This window comes from Grampus griseus, assembly GCF_964374135.1.
Source record: "Grampus griseus genome assembly, chromosome: 3".
NCBI classification, from domain to species: Eukaryota; Metazoa; Chordata; class Mammalia; order Artiodactyla; family Delphinidae; genus Grampus; species Grampus griseus.
This window is the reverse complement of record NC_139019.1, coordinates 99,832,752-99,858,663: the sequence shown is the minus strand read 5'-3', so window position 1 is coordinate 99,858,663 and position 25,912 is coordinate 99,832,752. Positions and strand designations below refer to the sequence as shown.

The 25,912-nt window shown below is 34.7% G+C and overlaps 1 protein-coding gene across 1 annotated transcript in view; it reads right to left on the bottom strand.

Moving 5' to 3' along the window:
* The window catches only part of SRFBP1 (serum response factor binding protein 1), a 52,380-nt gene extending 27,547 nt beyond the window's left edge, over positions 1-24,833 (bottom strand). The window contains exons 1-3 of the mRNA XM_082651572.1: positions 24,761-24,833; positions 14,397-14,485; positions 13,244-13,316 (exon numbers count right to left, since the gene is read on the bottom strand). Of these exons, the coding sequence (XP_082507698.1) occupies positions 13,244-13,316; positions 14,397-14,485; positions 24,761-24,796 (198 nt within the window). The 5' untranslated portion in view covers positions 24,797-24,833. The remainder of the gene's footprint in view (positions 1-13,243; positions 13,317-14,396; positions 14,486-24,760) is intronic.
* Positions 24,834-25,912: the final 1,079 nt, after the last annotated feature.

The following is a 25,912-nucleotide window of genomic DNA, read 5'->3' as shown; positions in this document are numbered from 1 at the left end:
TATCTTCATTTTGATTAGAAAAATTTAATGGTACTTTGCTATAACCTCTTTAAATATCTATTTATAATAGATGTGCACATTAATATTTGAAATATGTTACTGAGAGTCTTCTATTGTGCAGAATATCAGGCATTGTTTAAAAATACAAATAACCAGAAAGAGTAGAGTTTAATTTTCAAAATAACATGCAAATGACCTGACATAACACAAAGGAGCAAGCACTGCAACAGACTGTTAAAAACTGATCACCCAAGTACTATACATATGAAGATGAAGTAGCAAGGCAATTTCTCCTCAGTGCTGTCACTCTCAATGGCGGGAAAAATAAAACGATACCCAGAATCACTGCGGGACCTTTCTCAAATCCCACAAACATCCCATTCATTATGATGTATGTCCCCAGGCATGTATCTTCGACCATTTATCCTCTGCCTCCCCCAACAAAATCACTGTTTCAGAGGATGGTGAAGGCTGTGAAAATGATTCGCTCTGGTTTTGTTAAGAGCATGTACGAGGCAGTGAATTCTGCCTTGTTATCAGATAAAGCTACAGAAACTTAACAACAGGAATGCACAAAGTATGTGGAGGGGATATAATATTGATTGAAACATGTAGACAGAAATGTTCAGGAAGAGAGAGGCCAACTGATAAAAAAGCTTTTAATACCCACAAGGAATCAGAACTGGTCTGGTAGACAACAGGAAAAGCTAACTTAGGTTGCTGATTATGAGGATGATATAATAGGAAATTTTACCAGTGTCAGGTTTTTGCTGGCAGCCAGTTAAAAGAATTACTAAATATCAACAAATAGTACAGTAGTCTCCCCTTATCTGCAGTTTTGCTTTCTGTGGTTTCAGTTACCCATGGTAAACAGCAGATCGAAAATAAAAAATTCCAGAAATAAACAATTCATAAGTTTTAAATTGTGCACCACCATTCTGGGTAGTGCGATGAAATCTTGTGCCATTTTGACCTGTCCTGCCTGGTACATCAATCATCCCTTTGTCCAGGTTTCTTGCCCGTTAGTCACTCAGAAGCCATCTCCTACCAAACTGACTGTTGAGGTATCACAGAGCCTCGTAGTAGTGACACTGGCTATTCGATTATGCCAAAAAGAAGCGATAAAGTGCTTTCTTTAAGTGAAAAGGTGGAAGTTCTCGACTTAGTAAGAAAAAAATCCTAAGCTGAGGGTGTAAGATTCACAGTAAGAACAAATCTTCAATCCATGAAATGGTGAAGAAGAAAAAGAAATTCAGGCTAGTTTTGCTGCTGCACCTCAAACTGCAAAAATCACGGATAAGTGCTCAGTTAAAAAAGGCATTAAATCTGTGGATGGAAGACATGAACACAAAACATGTTCCAACTGACGGCCATGTGCTGCACCAGAAAGCACTGAGCCTATAGGAAGACTGCAGCCAGGGATCCACTGAAACAAGTGACATTAGCTTTACTGCAAGTAAGGGATGACTACACAGATTCAGTAACAGGTTTGGACTGAAAGATATAAAAATTACTGGAAAAGCTGCATTTGCCAATGACGAAACCTCTGCCACATATTTGGCAGAGTTAAAGGGGTTGATTAAACAGAGAGACCACATTCACGTAACTTTTATTACAGTATATTGTTAAAATTGTTCCATTTTATTATTAATCTCTTATTGTGCCTAATTTATAAATTAAACTTTATCAGAGGTATTTACTTTTAGGATAAAACATAGTACTTATAGAATTGAGTACTATCTGCCATTTTATGCACCCACTGAGGGTCTTGGCATGCCTACAGACAAGGGACTACTATACAGTCTCATTTTACTTCCAACTTGACTTTCATGTTTAAAGTTAAATCTTCATATTCTAAAAACTAAACGGAATTCCTCTTTTAACTATAAATTATTTTCATCAAGATATGAAAATAATTACTGACACAAAAATAATTACCATTTCAGTGTGCTAAAAACAACTTGCATAATTCAATAGTCCAAAGATTTGCATTTCACTTAAAAATAGATATTAAGTAAGCATAAATGTCGTCAAATAATTTGGTCAAATGAAGCTCCAAAGCCACCTTGTCATGATATACTCCTATCTCTCACAACAGAAATACTTTTAGAAAACAGAAAATTTTTTTTTTTTTTTTGCGGTGCGCCACCAGGGAAGCCCGAACAAAACATTTTTATCTTCCCCTCCCCTGATCTAAACTGTTCTTGGCACATAAAATGACCCACTTCTGTCATGTTCAAAGAGGCAGGCAGAGAAAATGAGACAGAGCAATTATATCAGCCCAAAGATTCTACATAGAACACTTCTGCACTCTAAGGAATAAGTCAGAGTGGACAGATTCTTTCATCATTCTAGAGATTCTCTTCTAACAAAATGGCTGGCTTTGGGGATAAAAGTTAACCATTTTGAAGTGGAATCCAAACATTTGTTTAAAAGGGCATTATTTCGTGGCAAATTTATAAGGAGTAAATAAAATACTTAAAACCACTTTATTTAGAATAAAATGTTAAGAATAAGAATAATTAGAAAAGGTGAGATATATATAGGTATTATTTTTTATTATTTAGTATATCAAAAAAAAATGACAAAATTACAACTTGGTATGAATATATTATATTCACCTTTTTACTCCTGAATTTTTTAAATCTACATACCCATGCAAGTTTAGGTTTCCTTACCGAACCACAAAGAGTTAAGGAAACAAAAAAAAAAGAAACAAAATCTCAAATTTAATGAACAATTACATAAACTCACAGCACATTTTCCCCCCAAGAGTGTAGCACCTACGAAATGCATCAAAAGGCCTTAGGAAAATTGTATTAGGTGACTGAGGCAGATTTTCCCTTTAATTTTAGAATTATGACTAAGATATAGGGAGGTACTCTAAAGGGTATAGGTATGTGTTAAAAGAGAGCAGTCTTTAACTGAAAGAATAAGGAACAATCATTCAAAGTCTCAAGAAAGTCAAACTATTTGTTATTATAAGTTCTAATTCCTTCAAAGTATTTTCTCTAGAACCTTCAAGTTTTCAGTAATCTTTTTCAAGGGCATATATGATAATAAAATACATACTTATTTCTTAAATATATTTCTATGTGTTAATAATTTAAAGAACCTGCATCAAGTAATTCTAGAATGTTACATTCAAATGTTTTTAAAATATAGTGCCAAATTGAGTAAGGAAAAAAAATGTTTTGAAATATAATCAGTTACCAATGCACAGTCCCAAGGGAATTGATTATTTTGGTATTTAGCTTCCAGATGTTATTTCTAAATGTTAAATGCACACACAAAATCCTTTATGGATAACAAGACACTGTATCTTTAGGGAGGCCCAACTATTCTAATTATATCAAATTAATAATAAATCCTATTTTTTTCCAAAAGGGGCAATGATGATATATTATTTCACTATTGTTTTCACTTTTCAATTAATAGTGATCATTAAAAGCACAATGCAAAAGCACACTGATCACACCTAATTATTCTTGATAAAATTATGCACTTAATTCTTAAGAGAGGTTAGGTTAGTAGAGTGTTAAGAACATGGGTTATTGATTCAGATAGATTTGGACTGAATCCTGGCTTTGCCATGCTCTAGTAGTGTAACTCTGAGCAAGGCAATTAACGCTTAAATCCCCAGTTTCCACTTCAGTAAAACGGGGCTAATTAGGAACCGTGAAGAGCCACTATGAAGATTAGAGATCATATATGTAGGCTGTAGCAAAGAACATGACATAGAGTAGGTGCTCAATAAAAACTGAAATTATTATTAAGTTATTTATGAGCAGTGTTCTTATATCTGAAATTGAGCTTCCTAGTGCTATAAATAATATTTAAGTCTGGGAAGTAAAGTTGTTACATGACACAGTATCCTTGCTATATAATTGGGATTCAATTAAATACTATCAAGGAAATCATATCAATTTGATAAATCAGTAAAATTTAAATTTTAAAATTTAAATTTTAAAAATTAAAATTTTTTATTAAACTTTTCCAAGAAACCTTCCCTAATTACTAGCTAGAAGCAACCTTTTGCTCTTTTAAGATTTTCAAAGACCCTATCATAACTTACCCAGTTTTTAAAACTGTGCATACCAGCTCCTTTCTCTGATAGTATATGATTTTTGCAGAGCAGGATCAATGAATCACATAGCATATTAGCTTCCATAAAGATAACCTTGATAAATGTCTCCTTAATGAATGAAAAAATTAAGCCAGTAATTGCTTTCTAATCAGGGATCTCACCTCCAATCTTGTTTCCTTTTAATCAATCTTCCACTCTCCTCCAAATTTCTCTTTCTAGAAAACACATATGATTATTCAAAAACCTTTGATTACCCACATTTCCCAAAAGGCTTTCAGTTGTAATCACATCTAGCCACTATCTTCAGCTATTTGTTCTTCCTCTCAATCTATATTCCAGCCACAACATTAATTCATTAATGAAATACTTGCTGAATGTGTTTTATGTCAATTAGTGCACTAAGCACTGGAGACAGAAATATTCTATCCGTAAAAAAGTCATATAAAGAAATAATTACAGTTCAACGTGCTAAATGAATACTATAATAGCCAAAGAGTCCTAAGCAGCCCTTCCAAATCACACAATGTACTTGCAGACCTATATGCTCTGTTCTTGTGCTCTATTTACCTAGACTACCTTTTCTAAAACAGAATCATACTTATTCTTCAAGTTCCAACTCAGTGCCACACATTCTGTAAGATCCTCCCTAAATTCTGTAAGTAATGAAATAAATTGATCCCTTCTCTAGGTTCCTACAAATCTTTGATTGTAACACGGTATGGTATATATCATACAGAGACTCATACACTTGTTTCCCACAGAACAGTATGTTCCCTGACAGCAGAAACCTATTAATCTACATACATAATAGGTTCTAATTTAAAACGTATTTAACTAACCTGAGTATATGATATGATTTATAATAGCTGTACTGTAAATTCTTAATCATCTTTTTATTTGTACATTTTTCATTTTTGGTTGCAAATTTTATGAGTCTTAGAAGATATATGATCATTAATAAACTAGGAGGCTATCTTAGATTGTGATGAACAGAAGAATAACTGTAGTTACTGATTGACTACCACCAAAACTCATAAGTTCTACTTTAACATACTGAGTTTCAACAAAAATCAAGAATTAAAAAAGTGAGAATTTCTCTCCCTACCTCACCCATACATAAAATTAATATGCCTTGTAAAGAGTTTAGTTCTTATAGAAGGGGAGAATAAAAGAACTACACATTTTCAATGTAAATTGCTAAAAAAGCACTTTTAATTGGAGCAATCACTACCCTTGGGATTATTTTTATTTCTTAGAAGACTACATAGTTTATATAATGTAGTGGCAGGTAGAGAAAAAAATAAAATTCTTCACAGCCAAGAAAAAAACAGAACATTTACTGAGTTTTTCTCGTCACAAAATACTGAGTAACAAAACACTAACATGAGTTATTCTAACATATAGAATGTTTATGTTCATAACATAAAACATAAAGAATACAGAGTTTCCATTACAACAGAAATCTAACAACATAAAACATATGTTCAAATTAAGGAGTGTACATGTTTAAAAATAATCTATCTCCATTTAACCCAAAATTCAGGTGATATCGCAGTTGAATAAAAAGAAAATCCCATTTAAAAAAAGTTATTTACTATTCTTATTGCTGCTTTTCTTTGGGGCCCTTTGTCTCCCACTGTGTGTTTCCAACAAAATGTGTTGTAATATTTGCCCCTTTTCTTAATCACCACATTATTCCATATTGGAATTAGGATAGTAGTATTAGTTGTCCAAATTTTTTAAAATTGAAAGTTGAAAAGGGCTTTGGATACTTTCACAGTTAGTAGGAATGTCCTGCCAAGATTGTAAGTTCAAATTTCCAAAATTACAAAACTTAAAAAATCAAATCAAAACAAACAGAAATAAGAAAAAAAAATTTTGGAAAAAAGGCTCATGTGATACTCCTTCCTTCCTACCCCTAAATCCTGTTTACACACTCAGTAGCCTTTGAACTAGGCTTATCTGGACTGAAGCAATTCCAAAGTCAGTTTTTTATTTTAAAATTAAATGTATATAATGACTCAGTAAATGGTAAGAGCACTTCATCACTTTTACCAACAAGGACCTGTACCTTTTCCTTTGTTTTCAAATAGAAGCAATAAGGTTAAAAAGCAGAGAATGGATACCACTTTTATTTGCTACCACTGCTCTTATTTAAAAGACAAAATGTTTTAAGGCCACCATAGACTTGATATAACATCTTTATATCAACACAGCTTACAATGAAAATCGTGACCCCTACACATTAAAAATACAACACTGCTAAGGATTTTAGGATTATGAGCTATTCAAAATACTGGCTTAAAGCTGCAGAAACCACATGCCAGGAAAGCAAACTAGAATTCCAATGTGATGATCTGTTTCTAAACACTGTTGCGTGAGTGTGAAGAGAGCGGTATATACTGACCCCTTGCCCTTTTCAAACACCACTATGACTTCCTGTTTATCATTTCAAATGTCACAAGTTGAGTACAGAAGGATATTAAATCAGGGCATCTTGCTTTGCCTTCAGAGGCAATAAAAGTTCTCCCTTAAAGAAAACTGAATTAGAAGTTAACCGCTCTTAGAGCACCGGCTAAGCTGGCTATAAAATGGAGAGCCTATTCATTCTTCTGTTTCTGATAATTAACATTAAAACCAACAAACAAAACGTACTACCCTAAGTTGAAAATTTTTATTGAGGGTCTTTAAAGTTACCCTAAAGGTTTAAAGAAATTCTTTATTACTTGATTTCTATAATGCATTAGAGAAAAATACTCTAAATTAAAAGTACAGATATATAAAAGAGAATTATAGGTTATATAGTGCTGATCTTGAAGCTATAAAAGACCATAATGTGGGTATGCTCAATGAGTATGGGGAAGCAAACAAGAAAGAGAAACATTATGCCTCTTCCATACTTGGAACAGTGTTTGCAGCTTTTAGGTTTCAGACGAAAGGAAGAAAATATGAATGTGGAAACAATTTCAGACTTTTGAGATTTAAATATACTTTAACAGAAAGAAATAGGACAGGGAAGGGGAAGGAGGAGAGAAGGCATGCTTAGGATCACATGAGCAAGAACAAAACCCTTTCTAATTCTATCAGCACAGTTCTGCAAAGTATTCTAGACCACAGAAGAACAACAACTTGAAAAATTCATCAATAATTAGGATCTAATAAATGAGCTTACACTTTAAAAATAATATTGCTAATTTTGAAAACAAGAACAACAATATCAACATAAACACCTAATTCATCACTCTGTTCTCTTGAAATAGTCTCTTCACTTGGTTTCCTAGATACCATACTCTCTTGGTTCTCTTTGTCTGCCTACACTTTCTCAGTCTCTTTTACTTATTCCATCTCTCTAAGACCTAAATTTACAGTGTCAGTGTCGTGGGTGCTCAGTCCTCTTTTTCAGCTATTTACAATTACTTTTAACTTTCGCTACTTCCATTTCTGGGTATAACAGACTAAGGTACTAACAGATAATATGATTAACCCTTCCTCCAAAAAAACAAAATAAAGCAAAACATGAAACCTGGACACAGTACAAAAAAACCTACCTGAAGGTAAAGCAGAGTAAATGAAAGAAGACAGGCTCTGATGTAGAGTCTAAACAAACTAGGGTAAAGATGGGAAGCTATATAAATAAGACATCATCTCTGCAGAGTGCAACCTAAGACTAACTGCAGTCTGCATGGTTCAGGAGCAGTGGCTGAGGAACACATGGAACAGTGAAGCCTGGGTACATTATCCACTTAGAGAGCAGGGGAAACCCAGCAGGGAAAGAACCACACAAGGAATCCCTAAACTTAAATAACTCATCCAAGGAACAGATTCAAAGCATCTCACTAAAAGGCAAAAGATCTGAACTGAGGCTAGAGGTGGTGTCCAAGAAACACTGAAATTAAAGCCTATTCCAAAAGTTAACTGATAAAGCCACCACTCACTGGAGAAAAATAACCAAACACAGAATCTCTGCTTAATCTTCATAATGTCCAGAGCACAATTCAAAATCACCCAGCATATGGGAATTCCCTGGCAGTCCAGTGGTTAGGATTCAGTGTTTCCAGTGCAGGGGGCACAGGTTTGATCTCTAGTTGAGGAATAATTAAGATCCCGCATGCTGCGCGGCATGGCCCCAAACAAAAAAACAAACAAAATTACCCAGCAGATGAAGAACCAAGAAAAAGAAATATCTTTTCTTCTCCACAAGCACAAATGGCTATTATCACTATCCTCCATGATATTAAAAAAAAAAATTCCTCTCAATGGATTAAAATCTTATCAGAGAAATAAAAAATCCCAGCAGAGAAACAGAAACAATAAAAAACTGTTAACTGATTGAGGCAAAGAACATCAGTCACTGGGTGAAAAGACCACAGGATATTCACATAGTCTCAAAGTTATCATCTCACAGATTACTTAACAAATGCAAACAGAAAAAGGTAACTTTAAAAGGGAGGAATCGGGCAGACAACATCTAAACCAAGTAACTGGAACTCACCATTACCAGTAAAGGGACAAACATGTATGTGATACAATGTATTATTACTGTACTGTAACATTACAATTTTTCTATAGGTTTGAAATATATTCCAAAAAGTTAGAGGGAAATACAAACAAAAGGAAAAAATGTCAAAAGGCATACTATTATAAATCAGAGAGGGGAAGAATTAAAACAGCTGTCTTGGGATCTATTCATGTCCCTTACCAGGAAGAAACTGAGGGAAAAGTAGGTGATGGAGTTTAATCTACTTGTTAATATGCTGATAACTGGTTCTCCTGGTAATTATGCTAATGATTTTTGTTAGGAGGAAAGTCTTTATCTAATGAATGCTCTCAGTGGGATGTCCTGTTGTTAAGGATGCTTACAGTAAACTAACCCGGAATCTATGAATTTATGAGGGATAGCACATTGGAGAATATCATGAAAGCTACACAACCTTGGGGTACAGAATGCATAAGTTTCAAAATCTAAATGCTCGCTGCTATTAGGTAATACCTAAACTTCCTCATTTAAAGATCTCATCTACTCTGTGCCAGAAAGTACATGTCTGATGCAGAAAGGAAGGACCTATGGAATCATGGAGAGTCCTAAATCTCTCCTATGTTCACCTATGCCTTCTGATTGCATCTATCTTTGAAACTATTAGTAAAGCTGGATTCTAGGTAAGATCTCTAATATATGAGTCTGAGTTGATGATATGATTCTTTGGATTGGCTTACAAATAAAAGATGAAACTATCAAAAATAATTACAATCTTAGAATAACAATAGTATTAACACTATTACTTTAGTAGAATAAGTGAATTAAATGTTAATTTGACATAAATAATTAACACAGTATACTTTCAGGACAAATAAGGCATCTTTTACCCTGTGGCAAATTTCTTTTTAAGCATTCATAATGGAAAAAACTTAACAAAATCATAGTATGTGAAATTACAGAGAAAAATCTCAGTAAATTTTTGAAAAGCATATATAACCTGAAATACCATAAAATTCTAATTAATATATGACTATATATGACAAACATGCAACCAAGGGGTGTGTGCAGTCTAGAACACGTCTAAATATGTCCTTTAAGTTAAGACTTTGCCTACTTTAGAGTTGTGAAGTTCAAATGATATGATATAGAGTCGACCCTTGAACAAAATGGGTTTGAACTGCATGAGTCCACATACACGAGGATTTTTTTCAAGAGTAAATACAATAGTACTACACAATCCAAGGTTGGTTGAATCTGCAGATGCAGAACCACAGATACTGAGGTCGCACACTAATTTATACCCAACTATTACCCAGATTTTCAACTGTACAGAGGGTCAGAGCCCCAAACCCCATGTGTTCAAGGGTCAACTGTAGTTATATTATTTTGATAATGTATTACTTTACTTTATTTTATATAATGCTTCTAAAGATCATAATCTACACCATTTTCCTATCTGTGATCCACTAATGACAACCATTTAGAAACAGGCCATGATGGAGCATGAGATAAGGCAATCCTAACAGCTGATAAAGCTCAAAGGATGCTTTTAATAATAGAGAGTAGAAGATGTAAAAATAGAAAAAAAAATGCAACAAAAGGTGAAAGAGGTTTAAAATAGAGAAGTAAAAGGTAGCAGGCAGAGCAAGATCTCACATGATATACAACTTATCACTGCATAGGAATATTCAGCATAAGGAAAATTAATGGCCTCAGAGAGGACAAAGTAAAAAAAAAACAAAAAAGAGGTAACTGGGTATATTTAGCTGTAAGGAATTAAAGAATCTGAAAACTTGTTACACATCTTTGGGCCTTTTTTTCCTAGTGGGCAAGTTTCACGCTTATTATATTACTTAATCCAATCTTTAAGAAAGTAGAGACTAGATATATTTCAGAAGTTCTCATCTTAATGAAGCAGCACCGTGAAATAGCTAACAGTATCAGCTTTATAATTAGTTACAGTTAGTTCACCACCTAACAACCATTTGACTTTGAACAAGCTGCTGAACTTCTCTAAGCCTCAGTTTCCTATTCTGTAAGATAGGGATAATAATATCTATTTCATGAGATAGTGAATATAAAACATACAATATAGTGCCTGGCACGTAGTAAATAATAAAAGCTAGTTATATTACCTTTATTGTTGAGAAAAAGATTTCTTGGACATTTTGATTAATTTCACTGTATGCTTTAATTTTACCATCTCTTTCTCTAGCTAAATAACTTAGGGATCTGTAAAAGTCAATAAGCTACTTTAATATCCAAAGAAAAAGGAACTGTTTCAAAAGGCAGGGTATATACTAGTATCAAAGTTAAAAGTGTGAATACTATTAGAAAAGGTAGCAAAGATTTCTTTCGTATTTATACATTACAGTCTATAAAACTGGAATCTTTCATTTTATAGTATCATAAAGATCGGGCCATTTTTTTTCCCTTGGCCAGAAAAAACAAACTCCCATTTCTAAAAATATATCAGGTTTTCTTCTTAAGGAAGTCTTCTTGCAACAAAATACCCTATTATCATATAAAGCAAGTATAGGACAGTATGTCATGAACAAGACTAAAAATGTAATGGTATATAAGCCAAGGAAAAAATTCATTTGGAAAAATGAGTAAGAAGAGGTTTTTCTCCAAATTTAATTGAGACTGTGAGCTTTCTGTTTTGTGACTATTTCTTTGATACTCCCATGTACACAATAAACACTCCCTTAAGAAATTACAAATGACCTTTCAATTTAAAAAAGTGCTTTATGTACTTGCTTCTTTTAGAAAAGTAGACCAATTTTGTAAAAGAACCACGGATGAAGAATGAAATTTGACATGTAAGGAAAGCAAACATATAGACTTACTCTTTTTCTGGTTTTTATACTTAGATTTAATCCAGTTTTTAAATACCATTACAAAAGGAGTTGAAGGCAGAGTATCCAAATAAACCACGCTAACCACTGACAATAACTCAAGGAATATATATACTATTAATTTTATGAATTCAAGGACTATACCAGGCTAGGAATTTTAGCTTTATATGAGGCAACAGTTCCATAGTGGTCTTTTATAAACACAAGGAAAAACAGAAACAAAACAAACAAAAACAATGATCATGACATAGTAATCTTGTAAACCTATGAACTTTAATTATCACTGAGTCTGATTTTCTACTGCTGATGAGGTTTAAGAATTACAGAAAATAAGTTTCACATATAGATAAAATAGGACAACTTTTCTTTCTAATTAACTAAATTAAATTCCTTATTGAGAGTTATGGAAGGGAAGTATTTTAAAGATTAATGAATACCTTTTCTTCCCAAACTCCTGATATACTGTACATAGGCTTATTATATTATAAGCCATCCTTTCCATGGTAAAATAAAATCAGCAATTATATGGTAGCTCAAAGCCTCTGAATAATTTAGGACTACAAAAATGACTATTCAGAAGAAATTACAGGGAAAAATTTAGGTAAGGAATGTAATTTAGTAAGGAGCTTGGTTAAGAGAAAGTGAAAAACAACGGCATAAACCATAACTTCCTACCTTAGTGTTATCCTCAAAAACAAAAATCTCTAAATATTTTATTTCTCACAGGAATTTTATGGAAAAAAAAGAAAAAGTCTAAATGATGTGTAATACAAAGTGATACAAATAATAATTAAGAGTCAAATACAGAGTATTTTGAATGAATGACTGGACAACAAGGGTATTAAAACTTATGAGATATCAAATGGATTCCATGAATTTTACAGTCCTGTGAAAATAAACTTTAAAACCCCCCACAAAAACCATACCTCACACCAAAGAATCATGTCCTACATCGGTTTCTATTCAGATTAACTATGATAACTCTGTCTTATAGGACACTTTATCATCCTTCAAAAGGAAAAAATTGTGAGAAGCTTTGATAATCTAACTCAATTAAAATATTGTTAGAGATTTCTCTTGCTCTTTTATCTATCTCAAAACTCAGAAGTTCTACCAAAATGTAATAGTCAAACATACATGCAAAATGACCCTGCAATTAAGGTAATTGCTGGTACCAAATGTTGTTTTTCAGTACTGCAATAAAACAGTCTCCCAGACATTTAATAGTATGTCATTTGGTAAATGAAAGTTTCCACAAAGTAAGAAGAGAGAGAAGACCTAAAAATTATGCTAGTGAAGAGTTTGGCTGAAATAAAACAAAAATATGGATCATTTTGGTCCAATACTAATTTTATTTCAAGTTACTACAGAGCTGAATAAAATGCTGACACCACCACACAAAAATTTATTGAGTTGGCAATAGGCAAATCATGATGTCAGCCACCAATATCACCATCCACATTACCAAACAGCATGAACTTAACTTAGATTTGATCTTAACTCAGACTTCATGCCTAAAGTTACAGTAAAAATAAAAATCTTAGGTATGAAGCATTATTAAACATAGATGAGTTTAGTTTGGCATAGTTTTGACTCAAATTAGTCTAGTACTTTAAGAACTTCAGTAAAAAACATAGAATAATGCAAACAAACATATTACAATTTTCTAAACATGCTACATTCTTCACCAAACAGACCCACACAAATAAGTCTTGGTCAACTCACAATTATATTCAAATAAGTAACACCAAACACACACAGAATGCAGGCTGACAGGAGACATGGAAACACACATACATACACATCCACACAATTTCTTACCTTCATGGCATGAATTTCTTCGAGCAATCGTTGTGCTCGTCTTTGGTTTTTCAACAGTGCATCTTCGGTACCCCTGCAAAAGACACATTATAATATGTGGCCAGAAAAACCATTTATTTTAGACTAGTATCATAATGAAAAGTCTCTCCATTTCTTTTAGAAGAGCTTAATAACTCTCTAAGTAACAAACATTCTGTTATCCTGCACTGCCCTCTCCCGCATCCGACACATACCCCAATTCCATCAACAAACCCAAGCTTTTGGCAAAAATAAGCACTGTCCAGGTATTATATTATGACTATTACCACTGATAGACAGTTTGCCTTCTAATTCCTTAATGGGAAAGCCAAATAATACTTTCTAATCAATTGATTAATAGCACATTGTATTTCATGTAAGTTTTATAAGCTACAGTTAAGTTTCATAAGCTACAAGGTTGGATATAATTTTATTAAATGAAAACTGTTCTCTGGAATTAAATAAATACATAAAGATGTTAAATACACGATTATATCAGAGAGAACGGCTATCTTATGAAACATTTACAAAAGAAAAAACAAGAAATTAATCAGAAACAAAACACATTTGAAGACTTTGTAAGTACTCATGCTTAAAGCATAAGAACTATAAATAACATACTTTTTCTCTAATACTAGTGATACCAAAAATACAAAACATTATTTTTTCAAAAAAATTAAATGGAACACAATGTTTTGATAAACACTTCCAAAAGGTCCTAAAGATTTCAAATTAATTATCAATTCAAGGAATAAGGTGATATGAAATCTTTATAACTGATTAAAGGTATCACTTGATTTGTTAAACTATATCAACATCTTAAAAAAATAACTACTAATAACATAAAATACATGAATAACCCCAAAGGATTTTCACTTTGAAAAAGCCACAAGAAGAGTTTTGAGAAAACAGAATTTATCATATATTTTAATCGAATATGGTCCAAACTATGTAAGGACATGCTGACAGAGCACATTTTCTCTCACTCAGATCCCATCTACATATAAAACAAAGTGCTGTATGAGTAAGACATTTAATTACTCCTCTAGGTCCTACCCTCAAAGTTTGTAAATACTGAATAAAGACAACTTTTGACATTTTATTAGTCATAGGACCATGACTTTAAATGACTAACTTTTTTGACTTCAGTCTGCCAACACTCCTGACAAGTTTTCGGATAACCAAAACTCGGATTCTCTTCACTTCTTTTCTCATCTTCACAACCTTCAAGGAATAAAGCCAAAATTAGAGAGATTCTTAATTCAAGAAGAAACATACCTTATTTTGAGTATCAATATTATAGAATAAGTCTACCACTTTAATCAAAGCTTTATTTAACTATATTCATAGTTTGATGAAATCAAACTTCTTCCATAAACAGTGAAGGAATAAGAAATCAACATTCTAAATATGCGTCTGAGGATTTAGGAGAAACAACTTATTAAAAAAAAAAAAATCACAGCATTCCCAGTGGCTAGTATTTTAAATTACACTTATATCTTGTTGGGCTTGGAACATAATAAATTGTGAGCTCCCTGACATCAGAGACCACCACATTTATCTTTGAATCCTTGTGGTTTAAAACAAAGCTTCACCCGTAATTGTAGGAATTTAATTTACTGAATGGGCATTTGTATTAACAAAAGCAAATGCATGAAAGTGACTTTATTTTACTTGTTTTTAGCACACCCCTTTTATTTATATTCAGTAACAAATTATTTCAAGCATAACTCAAAAAACACAAGGGCACACACGCAGGTGCGCGCGTGCACACGCACGCACGCACACACACACACACACACACTTTAAATCGCCCCATTACAGAACAATGCTGAGGTCTAAGAACAAAAAAACAGAATTATTGGCCAAGAGATACAAATATTCCAATGATAAAGAACCACATGTTATAATAGTACTTAGTGCAATGGGATGCTATTGAGTTTACCTTTTATCTATCACTGTCACGAGGCATACATCTTATAATTCCTCCTGTAATATCCTTCACCCCTCCTCCACTTCAGGAACTACATGAAATTCAGTTCAGAGATAATCGCTCCGGTGAAACCTTCAATGACTTCTTCAGTTAGATAACCATTCCATCCTTGGAGTTCCCACTACACCTGTAGGTAGCACCTACCACTGTACTGTCACTAACTGCTCATGAGGCTGTCTTTTTCTACTGTCTAAAATCTCCTGAAGGGTAGGGGCCTTGCAATATTTACATGTTTTCTGTGCCTGGCAAGAGTGCTTAGCACACATAATCCTCAAATTCCTCTTGCCAAAATAACAGTATCACCATCATTCTGTTTTTACAAGGCTCTTGTATTTAGCTGTTACCTCTTACCCTTCATTAATATCTTTCACCCCCTTATCATTGACAATATTGGCAACCAACTTACAATTTCTCTCCACCCTAAGTTTTGCCATTATTCTGGGTGATGTAGGTGTCTACTTGAATAACCCACCCCAATATTATATCCTCACTTCTTGACTTCCTCCTTTCTAATGACCTAATCTATTCTATCATAGCCACCCACTTCCATGGTCACATGTAGTTCTAGTCATTGCTCATAACTATTCCATTTCTAAAACCATCAATTCAAATACTCTGCACTGAGATCACAACTTCTTTCAGCTTGCTTGTTCAACCCCACCCACCATAATGGTCTTCGAGTTTACTGGAACCACTAGTTCACTGACCCCTATACATTCTCTCAAATGATTAGTCCTTTTCTTTTTAATTTTCCTTCTCTTATCCAGTTTAGGTACATAATCAACACCTGCCAATACCTTAAACTCATCCCTCTGGTTAGCAATCCCTCTAGTGAACCCTGGATAAAAACAACATTCTGAGTTCTTTTATCACAGTACCCCAAGAGCCAGGAAATATCTGAGGCATTCTATCTACTAGATATTCATCATAACTAACCTCAAATGGGTCCTTACACTTCCTAGCAATCCTATTATACATATATATTTTGGTCAATTCACTTTATAATGACTATTTTAAATCTGTGTCTGCTTTCCTAAAACATCTAACCTTTCTCTTCTCTCTTTTTCAATTTCATGGAGAAAATAAACGTCAGATGGGAAACATCGTCTTTCTACTACTATGAATGTAAATTTACTTGCATCACCCATCCTCCTCTATTAATAAAGTTACAATATAAGAAATATCCCTGAACTTTTCTGAGGTTAATCTTTTAACTGTATTTTGGATCCCATCCTCTTCTGCCTTCCTATAACCCTTACTACAAACTATCCATTTACTCTAGCATTGTCAATCTCTTAAATGGATGTTTTCCACTAATCTTTAATCATGTTTGAGTCATTTTCATTAAAGAAAAGACAAACAAAACATCTCAGTACAAAGTTCACTAGAAGCACCCTCTCTCAACTGCCCCAGAGTCAAGCTTTTGGAGATGTTCAAACTCACCATCTCCTTATCTGCATGCCACATAAAAATTCCCATCAGTCTACTAAAAGCTGTCAAAATGATTTCTAGAAGTCACCAATGATGTCTACAAGTCCCTGAATCCAACAAGAATTTTTCAGACTTCATTTTGCTTGAAGTCTCAGCAGCATTTGATACTGTTGAACACTTTCTCCTTCTTGAAATACTCTCCTTTTGGTTTCCATAACAGAATACTATCCTGGTTTTCCTGCTTTTTCTCTAGCTACTTCACTTTGGTCTTCTATGAAGGCACATCCACCTCTAATCAGTCTTGAACTGATTAGGCCAGCTCTTCTTTTCAAGATATACTTTTTAGCCCTAAGTGATCTTATGTGTGTATACAGTTTTAATTTGCCACCTAAACAAAGATGACTTGAAAATTCCTACCTTTACATGAGATCTCCACTTTAGCTCCAGACCTAAATGTGTAACTACCTACTTGACATTTCAAGTATGCTTAAAAAATCACCTCCAACTCACACCTGAACCCACGTTCTTCACTCCCAACTGGATCTCTTTTTTGGTGTTTCATATTTAAGGGAATAGAACAATCCTTTCAGTTATAAACCTAGGCTCATTATAGGTAGCTTTCTTTTCTAAATCCCTCACAATGAATCTATTATCAAGTCCTGATAATTTTATTTCCTAATTACCTCTCAAATTGTACCATTTTTCTTCTATCTTGACTTCTTGGCTCTCTTGGCTGAGTTACTGGCAACTGTTTTCTCAATATCCATTCCTGCCCTTCTCCAATCAGTTACCCACAACTCAATCAGAATACATTTTTTAACACTTAGATCCAATTGCTCTTAGAATGGCCACATGGGCCATCTTTTACTCCATCCTCACCATGCTTATAACTACCACCAAATCTTTACACCTGCTGTTTTCTCTGATAGGACTGCTTTCTCTCCATGTTAGCTTAACATCTTATCTTTCTGATTTTGGCCCAACTGTCATTTCTCAATAAAGTGTCTCCTGGCCTCCCTCAGGGGTCAAAAAGTGCTTCTAGAATTATCATGACACTTATTTTAAGTTTAATATTTTACTTTTAATCTGATTATGCTTAATGTGTCTTTCTCCCACTAGGTTATAAACTCCACGAAGGTCAAATATCTGGTTTTATTCAACATTGCATCTTAACACCCAGCATAGTAGATGGCATACAATAAGTGTGTTCAATAAATATTTGTTAAGCAAATGACCAGAAAGGGAGCAATACTCACTTGTTCATTCACTGTTTCAAAAGAGTAATATAATAACAGAATGTAGAGTAATCAGATTTCCACTAGATATGTTAACCTCTTTGAAATTTGTTTCAAAGTTAGATCTACTTAGGAAAAAAATCATACTTGCATAAACAAAAGCCATTTAGACAAGGTTTAAGTGGAAAAATGAATTGCTACATTTCATAAGCGGCATAATAGGGGGTTATGATACATTTTTTGAAAGTTAAGTCATTCATAAAATAAATAGCAAGTAATAAATTATGCATTAAAATATAGTAACAAATATTTCTAATTGCTGTAACCTGTAGGTGCATGACATGATTATATACTATTTGCTAACTGCTCTTAACCAAACTTGATTAATAAATTGCAGTGGGCAGAACTGGTCCTCAGTTACATTTCAATCTTGGGAAAGCTAGACTCCAATTTTAAAATTCCAATTTAAGAAGTACTATGTTTGTCATTACTGCATAAGGGAATTCTGAAAAGCAAAGGGAATGCTTCATGTATTTAGTTTCATGCCAATGCCAAAAAATGCTTTTCTAGTTTATTAACTTTTCCAGTATTTGTTAAGCTTAATATACTAAAAAAATAAGTATATTCACTTCATGTAAAAATGAAACTATTACTTTTATTTTCCTCACACTGCCTGCCCCAAACACCTAGCTTTCTCCAAGCATTTAAATTTATTTTTGTAAAACTGACAACAGCTACCAGTAGCCTTTTAGTTAGGATTTAAAAGGTTGCCAATTCATTTGTTACCCAGGAATTATGAAGCTGGTTGACAGATAACCCAGATGTCAACAAATAGGCCTAAAACACTCAGTATTGCCAGAAGGCCAATGTACTGCTTAAGGGCAACATGCTTTGGTGAATTCTTCAACCAAAAGCAAATAGAACTGTCATTGTTAGAAATGTGAAAAGAGTATAATATTGTTCAGGAGGAAAAGAAGGAAAGAGAAATAAAGTAAGCAAGGACAAAACAGGCAGAATAATGAAATGTGCTGAAAGAGAAGAGACAAAATGAAAAAGAAGTGGAAGGGAAGAGTTTGAAGTCAAAAATAGAAGGACAAAACTCTGTAGGTCATCATTAGCAAGACTGATAAGCCCAAGCTGAGTGCTTCCAAGCTGCAAAAGAATGCATTTAATAATCTATAAGAGGACAAGAAAAAGAGGTAAGACACACACATCCACACCCACACAAAATACATGCACTGAAAATGAGGTGTTGCCTAAAACCTAGGCATAGAGATACCCTCAGTTAACCTGGCGAAATCTGAACACAGTAATGCAACCTGGATCAACTCTTAGGTAGACAGTACAAAAATACAATCATAAATAAATAAAAAGCTAATATACCTGACTGGGAAAAGAACATGTGAACATATGGGCAAGAGTCAACTTAAAACACAGGAAAGGGAACCACAAAGAGCAAAAGCTGGCAGTGTCTGAATCAAGAAGATTCCAAAGAAAGGTTCCCCAGCTCAAAGACCTGGGAACTCCAATTTGTACTGGAATAACTCAATTATGGGGGCAGATGTATCACAGCCCAACACTGAATCATGCACCTGAAACCCTTTTTGTGGCTCTGTACTTCAAGTAGCTCCTGTGGATCAGTAGACAGGAAAAGAATGTGTCTTACAATGTGAGCATTAGTAGCCACATTAGATATATTTCTCAATAAACTAGTTTTGTTATGTATATGGTCTCTTAAAAGTTTATGGTTGATATGAATTTGCTTTTGAGAGAATACTTTTTTGAGAATACTTTTGGGGTGACAACAATAGCAAGTTTCTGATCTACAAAGCTGAGAGCAAACTTTGGTTCACAGACAAAAGTAAACGTAAATGTTACCTTGAAATGAGTCGTAGTTGGCTATCTGCTAGCCAGTCAATTAGCCAACCTCTTTTGGTAATGTACTAACTTTGCTACACGTATGAATTAACTTATAACAAAAACCCATGGTTATTAGAAAACAATTATTCTAAGAGCTAGTTGCTCTAGAGAAGCCTGCAGTGCTAAGAAAAATCTGAGTGTATCTCTGTTTCTTAGAATATATTAAAACTTCTGCTTATTCATTACCCACCTGTCAGACTGGCAAATACAAAACAATATGACAACACATTCTGTTTGTGAGACTGTGAGGAAACAGGCACTCTCATACATTGCTGGTAGGAATGCAAATTGGTATACTCCTTCTGGAGGAAACTCTGGCAACACCTAACAAAAATTCTACTTCTAGAAATCTGTCCAGAAGACATACCTCCAGCTATAGCAAAAGGCTATGCACAAGACTATTCAATGCAGCATTTTTACAAAATGTTGCATAAGAGATAAAATATTGCATATAAATAAAGCATAAGCAATATACCATTTTAGATCAATGCAGGAAATCTGCATGTATTATGGATAAACACTGTTGGGTGAAAAAAATAACTTTTTGAATTATACATATGATACTGCATTTATCCAGTATGATACCACACATGCAAAGTGTAAAAATATACAACACAATACTATACACTGGGTATGAATATGAAAATTATAAAAAATACATATGAGAAAACACACTGAATGAGTAATACTTCTAAGGTGTAAAAGAAGCTGGGTGGAATTAAGCATTACAATATGGCAAAATATTGACACTTGCTAAATACAGAAAACAGATTATAAGGACATTTGTTTTATCATTTTCCATATGTTTGAACTATTTCATAGTTAACAATATTAATTACAGGTTTATACAGAGGACTTCTAATTTGGCCATTTGGATGATAATTTACTACTGAATTATACTTTTTATTTCTGATGAGCAACAATTTTAAAATTCTAGAGTGCTTGGTGATTATCTACAACTTGAGCATATGCTGCCACCTAGCAAAACTTCCCAGAATTGTTTAACAACCAAACAGAAAATGGTTCTCTTCTGAAGGATGGACCCTAGTTTACTACTTCAGTAAAGAATTATTAAAAAGTATCACATATTTAATTATGAAACTGGAGCTTTGCAACTTCAGAAGCACGTACAAACACAATTCTTATCTTTTACAAATAAGTAAAGGCAAATCATTTTGTTCTCTGGCATTTTAGTTTCTACCTTTACTATCTTGCAGGACATGGAAAGCAATTTTCTAATGAGCTTCTTAATAATTTGCTATCAAGAATAAAATAATGTCAGTTTCATACAGAAGCCTTTGGCCCTACTGTGGAATTAGAGTACCAGATTAGAATGTTTCACCTCCTAATTCTGATTTTATATATCACTGCTGCCTAAAGAAACAAATGACTGAAGGAAACCCAGCTCTAGTTTTCCAAATTCTTTACTCATTAAATGCTTACTGTTGTTTTCAATTGTGCATCCCTTCTCTGGTTCTAATGGAAAGGGAGAAAAAAGTCTTCATTTAGCAGATTTCTCCCCCTCATCTTAACATTAGGTGATTCAAGTTGAGTTAGCCATACTTTTCCTGCCCAGCAAGTATATGGTACTTATTATACACAAGGTACTATGTTAAACATTAGGGAAGCTGCTATAATAAATCAATTAAATATTCTCTCTTCAAAGTCCACATGAGTGCTTGTGAAGATAAAATATGCAATAAATAATCATAAGATAAAGTAAAAAGTAATACTTTATTTTTAAAAAAAAGTAAAGGTAGAATTTTACATTATTTCAGAAGAATACATGTATTTTAAGAAACTAGAGCCAGGAAGTGTGTTATAAATGTCAGCCTTTAGCCCTGGAAAATTATTTAAAAAAACAGAATTAGAGCTGAAGACACTGAAAGTTAGCATAATATAATAGTTGTGTCTGCAAGCTGGCTTTTATCTTCACAAAAGACATTTTGGGAAATTAAATATACTGTAAATTAGCTGGCCACATAACTTTTTAAAAGAAAAGACTATAATTAAAAATTATGGAAAAAGGATTCCAATCAAATTAATCACAGATATGAGTACCAATATTCCAAAGATAATACCAGAGATTTACAAATTTTTGCAAATGTGATAAAACCTATGAAATATTTCGCCCTCCCCCAGAGACAGGCTAAATACAACAAATTACACATAATTTCAGGCAGTTATACGATCCCTGAAATTCATTCCTGAATCTCAGTTAAGGAGACCTAATTTAAGTTATTAAGGATCATAAAAATGATGCCTCAAGTTTCTCATTTAACAGACAGGCACTGAGGATATGATGGTGAGCGAAAATTTAGTCAGGTTGAGGGCATAAGAAATCTCTCTCACATTCACATGCCCCACACATTAAGCAATTCTTACACATGCTAAAAAGAAGTAAATAGTGCTACAAAAGCTTACAAAAGGAGTAAATGAAAGTCAAGAAGCATTTCCCTGAGAAAGTGACTAAGTAGAAGTATAAAATGTACTGAGAGGAAAAGGAGCTGTGGGTAAAAGGAACAGCAAGTGCAAAAGATCTGGAGAAGGCTATGCTAGATAGTGGAGGAAAGCCAGTGTGGCTGAAGTACACAGCCTGAGGGCAGTGAGGGTAGTGGTATAACAGTGGAGACTGGCTTTGTGTAGATTGGTCTTGACCAAAAGCAACAGGAAGCCACCAAATCAGTTCTAAGCAAGGAAACACATGATTAGATTTGTTTTGAAGAGAGCACTCCAGCTATACTAGAGAGATGAGATGAGAAAACAAGTCAAAGTAGCTGGGAGGCTAGGATAGTAGTTCTGCTGGGAGATATAACTTGGACTAAGATGGGGTGATGATGGAAAAGTAATGGAAAGATAGAAAGATAACAGTGAATTTAAACTCTTTTTCATATATATTTCTTCCATGAAGAAGTTTTAATTCATTTCTTTTACCAATTTTCTATGAGATGACTTTTCTTAAGTTCCATGAGCTATTTTACAGTAATACATTAGCCATTTATCTGTCATATTTGCTGGATTTTTTTTCTAATTGGTTGTCCCGTTTTTCCCCCTTTGTTTTTCAATTTTTATGTAAACAACTGTTTTTCCCTTAGTAGTGTTTCTCCCATTAATTTTAAATTATAACACTTTTCTTCCACCATCTCCACTTTCTTCTATCCTTTTTTTTCTACCTTCATATTAGAACATGTAAGGTTTACTTCAGTGTGGGATGTACAAACTTCCTAATTGGATAAGTTCATTCAATCATCCAGCGAACAGTTACAGACCACATATGTTGCAGGTGACAGACATACACACCAAAAAAGAGAAACAGGTAAACAAGTGTTTTCAGAGTAGAAAGCATCCTGGTTGCATAGACACCTAGCCCAGACTGCGGTGAATTAGTGAAGACTTCCTAAAGGCCAAATTTTAACTGTTTTGAAGAGGCCTGGAAATTAAGTGGAAAAAGAAAGAGCCTTAAGTGAAGAGTGGGGTAAATGACTGTCACCACTCCTTTCACAGTAATTTCGAAATTGAACAGGAAGTTCACTAGTATTTCCAGTGAATTTCCAAGGACATCACTCCGATTAAGATCTTTTATACCTCCTAGGGAATCTAATGGAAAAATAAACCACCAAACGCTTTCTGTAACTAGCACAAGCTTAACATATGTTTATCAATATAAACACCTTCAAGAGTTCTCCTCTTCGGTATACCCTGTTCTCCACTGTCAAGTGAAACCCAGACTTACTAACCTGGTAATAAGGCAATAATACATTTCAGCTTTATTTCCTACTTTATCCCACAAGTTCTCATCAGTAGAGAGTTATCTACTACTATACAATCCAAGGGGATTCCCACTCCCATTCTTTCCTCACTTATACTGGTCCCTCTGGTTAGAACACCTTCTTTCTCCATCATTGAATTCCTGAATGCAATCCTGTGTAGGACCCTTAAAGACCAAGAACAAGTATACTCATTTCATCTTGCCCTCTTTGGAAACTTTTCTGCACTACGTAACTTTTTTCTGTGAGCATTATCCTGTATCATTGATGAACGGTGCTTAACCTTTCCTACCTCAGAACAGGTTGCTTACAGAACTGTGTAATATGAACAGTGGCTTGCTCACAGCAAACTCATATATCCACTGAATAAAAATGGCGAATAATTTCCTTTGCTGTAGTTGTGAGGTCCTCATTTGATTCCCGCTTTTCCAGCTTACTTTAAGTCTTTGATGACTATGACTTCCTTGAATACAAGCAGAAACCAGAAAGGAGAAAATGACAGAAATGTAACCTGGTGACATGTAATGGTGGAGATGATGAGGGCAAACGTCTGATGAGACTGGATTTAAAAGGAGAGATGAAAACTTGTGGACAGCAAGTATTAAAGTTTTGCTGTAAATGGAAGCACAGAAATAGGACAGTAGCGGAAAGAAGAAATGAGGTACTGAGCGAGCGTACATCCTTATAAATGATACGGTCTCATTCAAGATGAACAATTTCTTAGGAGAAGCTACAGCTCTCAATCTCTCCCTTTCATTTTCTGCAGTCAACAAAAGGCAGGAAATATATACTGAGAGTTTACTGTCAGGCACTGTGCAAACACTACATACTCCAGTTAATTTAATTCTCACTCCAGCCTTGTTGGGAAAGGTACTATCATGAGCTTCGTTTTACAGATGGACACTGAATAAAGAGATTAAATGATCTTCCCAAAGTACCACAAATAAAAACTCATGAGGACTGAAGGCAAGAGACACTTCACCTAGAAACCAGGGGGTAGGAGGGTGGGGGTGGGGAGTTACGGTTGTCAGTCTCTGAGTTCCGGAAAACTCACCTGACTCCCGCCTCGCCCAGGCCCCTCAAAATGACGCAGCAAAGCTGTTCTGAGGGCCCTAAAGGTCAGTCCCACAGGTTTCTAGACCCCGGTGCTCACCTCGTTATTGAGGTTCAAAGTCCCCGGCTGGTCCATGGTAGCTCTAAGAAGTTCCCCGGCTGCCCGCACGTGAACTGCATCGGCCGGAACGCTGGTGCGTTGCCACGCCCCTCCAACGGCGGCCTCGTTGGCCCAAAATTCATCCGCCGACTGCTTCAGCCGAAGCGCGAGTAAAAGGTACACCGACTCTGAGGTGAAGGACGGAAGTGACGAATAACAACTTCCTGCGTGGGGTGCTCCCCGTCTGATTTGCGCGTTCCTATGGAAACTAGGTAGGGGCCGGTGGCAAAGAGGGCGCTCCAGAAGCCGTTACCTTGTTTAGAAGTTTTTCAAGATGCTAATTTTCTTATATTCGTTCGCAGAGTGGGTCCAGCTGTGTAAGGACCTTGTTTTTCGTGTCTCAATGGGAGTGAAAGCCTTTATGAAATGATCACTTGAGCGACCAATTTTGCTCCGAATTTTTATCTAGCGTTTGTGAAGATTTTTGCGCTTCTAACAAACACATCTGTTAGATTCAGCTTTTTTACCAGCCTCACTTTATAGCTCAAGCATGGACATATTTTTCTGCACACTGTAAGAAGGTCTAATGAGCTTATAAAACAGAACCAGGATGCACATTTCATGCTGCCTGTGAGATTGGCTGTTTTGAAGTATTAGGCTGCGTGTAGAGGACACATGAGGGACTGAGTCGAGTTAAATAACATATTAATAGTTAACACCTGGTAGTATAGAGCTTTAAAATGGGTCAAGTGCTGGGACAAACACTTTGCGTGAATTATCTCCAAAATAGTCAAATCCAATGAGATAGGAAATATTATTCTTATTTTACAGGTTTGGAAACTAACTTTCGAGGGGCCAAGTGTCTTGTCAAGAGTTGCGCAGCTGGAGCCGACCACTGCTACAGGATTCCAGGGCTGGTTACATAATCTAAGGGGCCCAGTGCAAAATGAAAATGCAGGACCCCCCCCCCCATTCAAAAAGTAGGAAAAAGTTTCTTCTTTTCTTCCGTGGTGTCTTTTGACCTGTCATGTGCTTTCTATTTGGTATTTAGTGTGATGCTCCCTCAAGCACAGGGATGCCATGGGGCTAGTGCACATCTTCACAGGTGCCTGGGACCCATGCTTGAGGACTCAGGGAGGAGTGCCTGTACTG